Genomic DNA, 10211 nt, shown 5'->3' with positions numbered 1-10211 from the left:
CTTTGAGGAGAAAGTGAGGAGGTGGGTGGATAAAGATTTGTTGTACTTACAGTTTTTGATGTTTGAGATGGAGTTGAAATACTGTTTGTTGAGAGTATGAATTCTCCTAAGGGTGTCGTACAGAGTGGGTCCTTTGAGGAGAAAGTGAGGACTGCAGATGCTGGCGATTTGTTGTACTTACAGTTTTTGATGTTTGAGATGGAAATGCGATCTCAGAGACTGCAGATGCTGGCGATCAGAGCTGAAAATGTGTTGCTGGAAAAGCGTAGCAGGTCAGGCAGTATCCAGGGAACAGGAGAATCGACGTTTCGGGCATAAGCCCTTCCTGAAGAACCAGGACCCAACCAGGACAACCAGTACCTACAACAAATCCGAAGCCTCCAGCAACAGACCTCCCTCCGGATCCTTCGCTCCACGTTTGCAGCCATGCGCCGCTACCTACATTCCCTGCAACTCGATCTACCCCAGCTCAGGACAACACTCTCACAGACCTGCAAAGGACCTCTACTGTTCTTCATCCACAGAAGGATCCATAAACTAAACAAACGGTTCTTCCTAGCCATATCGGAAATTAAAGACAGTAAGTACCAAAAACTTTCATGTACTTAGCCCCACACTCCGGATTCCTCAACCATTCCTGAAGAAGGGCTTATGCCCGAAACGTCGATTCTCCTGTTCCCTGGATGCTGCCTGACCTGCTGCGCTTTTCCAGCAACACATTTTCAGAGTGGGTCCTTTGCAATTCTGAGAGAGTGTGGCCCTCAGCTGAGGCAGGGCTGACTGTAGAGAGGTTAGGTGCCGGCGCATTGCTGCAAGTGTGGAGCGGAGGATCTTGAAGGAAAACTGTTGCTGGTGTTTTTGAATCTGTAGTCTGTATTGTTTGTCCTGTTCGGGTCCAAACTCTGCTGGTTTAAAGGTGGTCTGGAATCCATGTGGGATGAGTTGGTTACGGAGGCAGGCACTGAGGAAGCAAATGTGGCTGCGTTGGAAAGGAAGGGTCGGCCAGTCATGCTTTGGAAGAACAGCATTGCCAAGAACCCAAGAATTGGCGCTCTCTTGTCTGTCATCTCAGTTTCAGTTGGCAAATGTTGTTGAGGAATCCAAAGAGGAGAGGATTTAGGAGATGATAATGTATTTGCCAGTGAGATAGAACATGTAATCATGACATTCAATAATCAGTGGAATAGTGAGTTACATCCAATTCAAACTAAAAGGATATATTGAATAAACTAAACAAATTCAAAGAGGATAAAACTCCTGGTCTGGATGGCTTGTAGCTATGTATAGTGAAAGAATCTAGGGAAGAGATTAATGCATTTGTAAATCCAGATAAACTACATTTGTTGCATTATTAATATCTTATCTGTTTCTTATTTCCCCCAAAAATTCTATAATTGTGGTCAAGCAAAATTTTCCCTTTTAATATCAATGCTGACTCTTCATTATGATACTTCTGGGTGTTTTTATTGTCATCTTTAGTAACAGTTCTATTATTTTTTTAAACTACTGATCTTAAACTGGCTTATCGTCAGTTGCTGTTATATTTTCTGTTGCCCTTTTCAAGTATTGGGATTATTGTAACTATTGACCAATTCTCTGGCACTACAGCTTATTTCTGACAAATAATTAAATATGAATAGTAATGCTCTTGCTGTTGTAAGGCCAGAGAATGTGGGTTAAGGGACAAGCAGGCAGAATGGATTACCAACCAACTTCAGGATAGAAGGCAGAGCATGGAAATAAAGTGTAGTTTTTCAAAGTGACAAAAGGTTGAAAGCAGTATTCTGCAAGGATCAGTGTTACAGCCACTGCTGTTCCCAGTAATGATTTGGACTTTGTAATCAAGCTTACAATTTATAAATTATGTAAATGGAGAGGATTAACAATAGTGAGAAGGACTGCAATAAATTATGGGAGGACATTAATAAACTTACCAAATGAGCAAATGTTTGGCAAATGAACTTGAATGCAGATAAATGAGGGTTAGTACATTTTGAGAGGAAGAATAGGGAGGTTACTTACAACTTGGAAAATGCAAGTCCTGTTGGAGTAGAGGCACAAAGGACTCTTCAGTTAGTTAAAACTACAAGTATACAAGGTATGCTAAACCAGTGTTGAACATTGATGAGACTGCACTTAGAGTGCAGGTTTAGTTACCATTTTATAAATAGAATAGAGAGGCACTGGAGAAGATGCAGAGTGTATCTGAAATACATGATTATATATATCAAGAAAAGATTGACAGGCTGGATCTCTTTGCTCATCATAAAAGAAAGTTGAGGAGTGACTGAAAGAGCCTTTGCAAATTACAAACTGTTTTGGTACAGTGGATACAGAAAAAATGTTTCCTCTTATAGGGCTGAACATAACCAGAGGCCATTAAAAGGAGATGGTCACCAAGAAATCCAAAAGGGATTTCAGAAGAAAAATCTCACCACCTGAAAAATGGTGAAAATGTGGAACTGTCTACCACATGGAGTGTCCAGGCAAATAATGTAGATGTATTTAAGGAGAAATTAGACAGCCTAATGAGGGGGAATGGATGAACATAGATAGGGGTGGCGCGATTAGAGTGTAGCTGCCAGCATCGACAGTTGGACCAAATAAGTGGGTTTATATCATGTGTAATCCTATGATTAGAAGGTCTAGGTTTAATTTTGAAGCAATAAGTTAAAAATAGTTGCAGTGCATTACTCAAAAGGATCTGAATGTGAAGGTTAGATCTCTTTATTGGTTCAATATCATGGTCATGTATTTTGGTGAAGGTGAGAAATGGGGTAGGGTTAAGAAATGTTGGTGTTTTTGCCGATTCAGATGTGACGTAATTTCTTCTGCATGTAGAAGTGCAAGTGGGGAAAAACTACTACAGTTCCAATTCACCTCTTAGCTCTAACTGATTATTGGAAATCATGTTCAACTGCAGAACATTTTGTGTGTGCAGAAGCAATGCTGACATTTTCTTTCCCAAATTTATTAAACATTATTGAGGATTAAATCATCAATCAATGTGTTGAGAGATGGTATTAATAACATTACTAGATTTTGTAGAGTAAGTAGCCAAATAACCTTTTACTACCTTTTGACTATATGCTGTTATGGTGTTTGCTTTCAGGACTTTACTTGGCTGACTCGTTCCAATATGTGACTGGAATAATTGGCAAAACCAAAGCAGAATAAGCCAGGCTAACTGGAAAACATATGTTAGTGACATCATTTTGTGTACCAATTTGCAAGTTGAAATTTTGGCAAGATTGTATGCTTATATTCTTTAAAGAAAATGTGATTACTGTTGATTCTGAATTAGCTGAACTTGGGATGGACCACAAGAATAAATTAACTTTATATTGCTACTAAGGTTGTGATCGTGAAAGTTTCTGAAGCAGAGAAGTTGATAATAATCTTTTGTCTTGCCAAAGAGGAAAGTAGGTTTAGATTGCTGGACAATAGACCAGAGTCAATATGGGAAGCAGTAAAGATGTTATAATTCCATTGTAAAATTGTATAAATAACTGTAAAACACTGCCATTAACTACAACCAGAAAATAATCTTATACAATGTTTAGACTGATACCTGTAACTAATACTGCATTCTTTTCTCTTAACTTCTATTACAAAATGAAACACAACTTTCTGTTCACATGATATTCCAGCATAATGTAGCTGGGAAACTGTACTTCATAGAAATAAAACATAAATGATTTTAAGTTCCATTTTTATTGTGCTGAAGTGAGTTATTTGATCATTAGATTTTAGGCATTTATAGTTTAACCGTATAACCATTATAATGCTATGAGGAATTTTATATAATTACATTGTAATTTTAATAAGCCATCTTGCTGAAGAAAGCTGTCACAGATATTTAATATTTGTTTCAAAATGATATTGGCCTACAGCTTCAAGTCTTCGTGTAACTCATGACTTGAGGTCTGCAATCAAAACTGGGTATACTGTAAATGAATATCTTAATTTGCTGGACCAGTAAAACGAAAGCTAATATTTAGCAAATTGCAAATATAAAATGTAAGAAATTTAGATCAGATATGTTTCTTCCTATTTAGGGAATATATTTCTAGATTTAAAAAGTATATATATCTTAAGGAAACTAGTTGTATTTAAAGGTTTTAACTATTTGATTAAGTAAAACATAGGATTATTGAGTATTCAAATTGAGTAATGATGCTGTAATTTACTTTGGTATGATGGTGGGTTTTAGCTTGACTTCAAATTTCAAGAATATTTTTAACATCTATAACTATGTATGACTTTAATCTCGGTGTGCTAATTATTTAAAAGTAGAATTTTAAAAAAACATTAATTAAACTAAGTGAATGTCTACTATAGAATCATTTGACATTATGGTATCCTAAAACTGAATCAAGCATATCAATTTGTATGTATATAATACATCAAATAATTAATATAACATTTTTGTTTAAGACAGCTTCTTTGCATTCTACTGATCTTTATTGTTCTTGTAAATAATGGTGTTTGGGGGAGGGAGACAAATTTTAGCTGGCACAGACTCCACAGCTGAACTTTTATTATTTTCATCTATTGGTCTCAAGATCAAAGTCATTCTCTGTAACTTCAACAATAAAAACTGAAAGCTGTACATGCCAATTTGATCCCACTTCATATCAAGAACAATAAAAAACAAAGTATTGGAGAAACTCAAGAGGTCTGGGATATCTGTTGAGAGAGAAACAGTGTTAACGGTTTGGGTCCAGTGACCCTTGTTCAGAACTTGATATCTGCTTGCTTAGACAGAGCTTGAAATATATTAGAGCGTTCCTGACTGGCTTGAACCTAACCTGAGTGTTAAGACTTAAATCAAGTTAGGTTAGATTAGATTAGATTCTCTACAGTGTGGAAACAGGCCCTTCGGCCCAACTAGTCCACACTGACCCTCCGAAGAGTAAGCCACCCAGACCCAATTCCCTCTGACTAATGCACCCAATACTATGGGCAATTTAGCATGTCTTTTCCAGCCCTGTTGTCAATGCCCACTATTACATCCTTCCTTCATATCACTCCTGCTAAATATCAACAAAATAGTTGGTCAGAGGACATTTCTTCAGAGATTTGCAATTACATTACACCTAAGTACCAGTGTGGGATGCTACAGAGGGTGGTTAAGAATCAACCATATTGTTGTAAGTCTGGAGTCACATGTAGGCCAAACCAAGTAAGGAGAGCATTTTCCTTCCCTGAAGGGAAGGCCAGCTGGGATTTTATGACAAGCAGCAGTGGTTGCATGGTTGTTATTAGACTATTTTTATTCCATTCCAGAATTTTGCATGCCATTTACACCATTTGCCATGGTGAGTTTTGAACCAATAACCCCAAAACATTAGCCTACGATTCTGGAATACCAGTCCACTGACATTATCATAACAGCATCACCTCTCCTATAATGACCAATAATTCACATAATGAATCGAAGAGTTGCCCACTTACACAAATAAACATGTAATAATATTGATAAATATTGGCCATGACACTGGACGAGCCCCCCAATTTCCTTTACAGTTGTGTCAGGAGATCAGTTCAGTCCAGCTGAGAGGGACGGGAGAGGGAGATCTCAAGTTAACATTTAATTATAGAAATGGAATCTTTAACAGTGCAGAACATCTTCAGCACAACACTTCAGGGGAAACTTAATGTTGCAGTCTTTGGTGTGGGACTTAAGCATACAGCCTTCTCATTCAGAAGTAAGAATGCTACCTCTGAATGACAGGGTTACAGTACACAGACTATAGAACATAGAACAGCAGAGGAACAGGCCATTCAGCCCATTATATCTGTACCAACCATGATGCCATTCTAAACTAATCCTATCTGCCTGAACATGACCCATTTCCCTTTATTCCCTGCCTGTTCATGTGTCTGTCTAAATGCCTCTGAAACATTACTATTGTACCTACTTCTACCAGCTCCCCTGGCAGCACTAGGCATCAATCACCCACTGGGTAAAAAAAATTTCCTTGCACCTCCTTGAAAAATTTCAATTCTTACCTTAAACCTATGCCATCTCATGTTTGACATTTCCACCTTGGGAAAGAAACTCATACTCAAGTGATGCTTTCCAAACTATTCTCCAGTGTGACTGCTTTTTGACATTCGGATATTGACTGGCCCAAGATACTAACAAAAACAAAGCTGCAATAGAGTAGCACTGTATAACATTAAGTACATAATGATTAAAGCTTAGTTGTTATATATAAACATATAATAACTGTGTTACATAGAGTCATAGAGATGGGAAACAGACCCTTCGGTCCAACCCGTCCATGCCGACCAGATATCCCAACCCAATCTAGTCCCACCTGCCAGCACCTGGCCCATATCCCTCCAAACTCTTCCTATTCATAAACCCATCCAAATGCCTCTTAAATGTTGCAATTGTACCAGCCTCCACCACATTTTCTGGCAGCTCATTCCATACACATACCACCCTCTGGATGAAAACGTTGCGGAGACCAGAATTATACGCAATATTCCAACAGTGGCCTAACCAATGTCCTGTACAGCCGCAACATGACCTCCCAACTCCTGTACTCAATACTCTGACCAATAAAGGAAAGCATACCAAATGCCTTCTTCACTATCCTATCTACCTGCGACTCCACTTTCAAGGAGCTATGAACCTGCACTCCAAGGTCTCTTTGTTCAGCCACACTCCCGAGGACCTTACCATTAAGTGGATAAGTCCTGCTGAGATTTGCTTTCCCAAAATGCAGCACCTCGCATTTATCTGAATTACACTCCATCTGCCACTTCTCAGCCCATTGGCCCATCTGGTCCAAATCCTGTTGTAATCTGAGGTAAGTATGAGAATCTCTAAACTGTTTCTGTCTTCGGACCTTGACCAGAAAGCAGTACACACTTAATGTTCATATCTACTTTCAGTATTGTTGATCGATAGCAACATCATTCCAAAGTTCCCTAGAGGTCAGTTTGACATCATTGATTTTAAAATGAGAGGACTCAAATAAACATTTACTTTTCTATAAAGCATTTCAAAGAACACCAGATAATGTTCCAGATTTTAGTGTGTTGCCAAGGCCTTGCAGGCAATGTTTTAAAAGGCCTTGAGTAGAGGAGAAAGATCCTGAGCAATGAGCCAAGGACATAGTTGATTGTGACCAGGCCCTCGTGCTGGGCTTGTGGGTTGGAGGGAGGCAAGCTCATGACCCCAGTCATGGTATCTGTAACCCCACTCGGAGTTGTACCCCACAGTTTGAAAACTGCTGTTCTAGCACATTTCAGAATTCTTTTGTTTAAGGAATAATGCTTTCTCGGCTGGAAACAGCACGGAAACAGAGCTTTTGATCCAACTCATCCATTAGATATCCTAATCTAATCTAGTCCATTTGCCAGCACTTGGTCCATTACCCACTAAACCCTTCCTATTCATATACCCATCCAGATAATACTGTAATTGTATCAGCCTCCACCACTTCCTCTGGCAGCTCATTCCATACACTCACCACCCTCTTTGTGAAAAAGTTGCCCCTTAGGTCACTTTTATATCTTTCCCCTCTCAACCTAAACCTATGCCGTCTAGTTTTGAACCCCCCCACCCCCCCCACCCCAGAGAAAAGACCTTGTCTATTTACCCTATCCACGCCCCTCAATGATTTTATTAATCCCTATTAGGTTATCCCTCAACCTCTGGAAACAGCCCCAGCCTATTCAGCCCCTCCCTCTAGCTGAAACCCTCTTATCCTGGCAACATCCTTGTAAATCTTTTCTGAACCCTCTCAGGTTTCACAACATTCTTTCATTAGGAGAGAGACCAGAACTGCTGACAACATTCCAAAAGTGGCCTAACCAATTTTCTGTACAGCTGCAACATGACCTCACAACTCCTCTACTCAATGCTCTGTTCGATAAAGGAAAGCATTCCAAACGCCTTATTCACTATCCTATTTACCTGCGATTCCACTTTCAAGGAACTATGGACCTGCACTTCAAGGTCTTTTGTTCAGCAACACTCCCTGGGATCTTACCATTAAGTGTATAAGTCGTGCAGTCATGGCTTCCTGAGCTCCGCTCCTTCCTCAGGCATGGTCTGATGGGGAGGTATAAGACACGGTATTTATAAACAAAAAGTTAACAAATTTAGACCTAGCTGCTCTTGTTGAATCCGTTAACCAGTTAGCAGGTAGACTGCTGATTAAAATGCAATATTCAGGTTCCTTTAGGGAAGAAAACAGCCTTCCTTACTTGGTCTGACTTTGGTGACTCAACACCCACAGTAGCATGGTCAACTGCCCTCTGAGCAATTAACAGTGGGTAATAAATGCTGGCCTAGCCAGTGATGCTCTCATCCTGTGAATAAATATTTTAAAAATTCTTCATTATTATTAAATTACCCAGTAATCACTATTCTCTGAGGAAGAGATTTCCAACGATTAACAAAATTTTGAGTGGGTATATTCATCCCCATTGAAGGTGAAGACACCTTATCTTTAGGGTGTGTCCCCAGTTATAGATTCCTTCACGAGAGGAAAACTCTAGCCTGTCAATTCTTCACAATGGCAGTCCAACCCTGCTCAACACTTTTCATAAGGAAACCCATTTCTTCCAAGAATCTGGCTACTGAACATTTTCTGTAGTGTTTCTAATGTAAGTGCACTCCTGCATAAGTAAAGAGACTAAAATTGTATGCTGTTTGTCAGGTGAAAGCGAGTCTCACCAATGTCAAAACCTGGAAGCATTGTAAACTGTTAGAGGAGTGTAGAACCTCAAAAGGACATTAACCTGAATTTCTGCAAAGGATATTGATGAACACAATTTTGTGTGAATATATCTTGTTTCTGTTGTTGACAGAATGTTTCAAAATTCTCTGATGTATATATTTTTCTTTCTTTTTGTGTGATAGATTTATGTTCTCTGGTTTTAAGGATAGCGTCAACCCTGCGTGTATATATTCAATGACTGATCACCACGGTAAATAACTTGCAAAAGCAAAACTTCTTATCTGTCAAGCCAGGTTTCATTCTGGAATCTGACTTGCCCAGTATTTTCATCAGCTGAGATCATAACATAGTTTCATAAGCTATTTAGTTGTTCAACAAATAAGGATAGCAATTAAATACTGGGCTTGCCGGTAATACCTGCATCCCAAATATTGTATTTTACATCGAAATATCTCCACTTAATACTCTTCTGATGCAAACAAGTGAATATTTTGGTCTCACAGCCTGTAAGGGTGCTGGTATATTTCTCAACCCCATTCTCCTGCCTTCTCTTCATAACCTTTGATCCTCTTACAAATCAAGAACCTATCTCTCTCTGTCTTAAAGACACTTAATGACTTGGCCTCCATAGCCCTCTGTGGCAATGAGTTCCACAGATTAATCACCCTCTGGCTGAAGAAATCCCTCCTCCTGTCTGTTCTAAAGGGTTGGTCCATTCACATCTGAGGCTGTGCCCTTGGGTTTTAGTCTCTCCTACTGGTGCAAATATCTTTTCCGCATCCAATCTACCAGGTCTCTCAGTTGTCTGTAAGTTTTAATGAGATCCCTCCCTCATCCTTCTTAGCTCCATCAAGTACAGACAAAGAGTCCTCAACTGCTCCTCATATGACCAGCACTTCATCCCCTGGATCATTCTTGTCTACCTCTTCTGGAACTCCACCAGTGCCAGTACATCTTTCCTTAGAGTAGGACCCCTAAATTGCTTTGTGCTTCAGATTTCCAAATCCTTTCCCCATTTAGAAAACAGTCTATGCCTCTATCCTTCCTACCAAAGTGCATAATCTCATACTTTTCCAAATTGGGCAAATAAGTGGTAAATTCTCCAAGCCTATCCAAGGCCTTCTGCAGGCTTCCTGCTTCCTCAACACTACCTGTTCCTCCACTTGTTTTGTGTCATCCACAGACTTAGCAATAATGTCCTCAGTTCCTTCATCAAAATCATTGTTGTATAATGTTGTGGTCCCTAAACTGACCCCTGCGGAACTCCACTAGTCACCAGCTGCCATCCTGAAAAAGACCCCTTTACTCCTACTCTCTACCTTCTACCAATCAGCCACTCCTCTCTCTGTGCCTATATGTTGCCCCTAACACCATGGGAAGTGAGAAATGGATATGGTGCCAGTTTAGATAATTGGGGACACCACAGGTAAGGAAGTAGGTGCAATGGTTCTTTGGCTATGATTAGAGAGATAAAATTGGAACTTGAATTATGCACTGTTGACTGGA

The 10211-nt window shown here is 39.5% G+C and overlaps 1 protein-coding gene across 1 annotated transcript in view; it reads left to right on the top strand.

The window, feature by feature from the left end:
- Positions 1-3710, top strand: part of hacl1 (2-hydroxyacyl-CoA lyase 1) — a 107514-nt gene extending 103804 nt beyond the window's left edge. The window contains exon 17 of the mRNA XM_043690167.1: positions 3113-3710. Within this exon, the coding sequence (XP_043546102.1) occupies positions 3113-3145 (33 nt within the window). The 3' untranslated portion in view covers positions 3146-3710. The remainder of the gene's footprint in view (positions 1-3112) is intronic.
- Positions 3711-10211: the final 6501 nt, after the last annotated feature.

Source organism: Chiloscyllium plagiosum, chromosome 5 (genome assembly GCF_004010195.1).
Source record: "Chiloscyllium plagiosum isolate BGI_BamShark_2017 chromosome 5, ASM401019v2, whole genome shotgun sequence".
Lineage (NCBI taxonomy): Eukaryota > Metazoa > Chordata > Chondrichthyes > Orectolobiformes > Hemiscylliidae > Chiloscyllium > Chiloscyllium plagiosum.
This window is presented reverse-complemented; position numbering and strand designations above follow the sequence as displayed.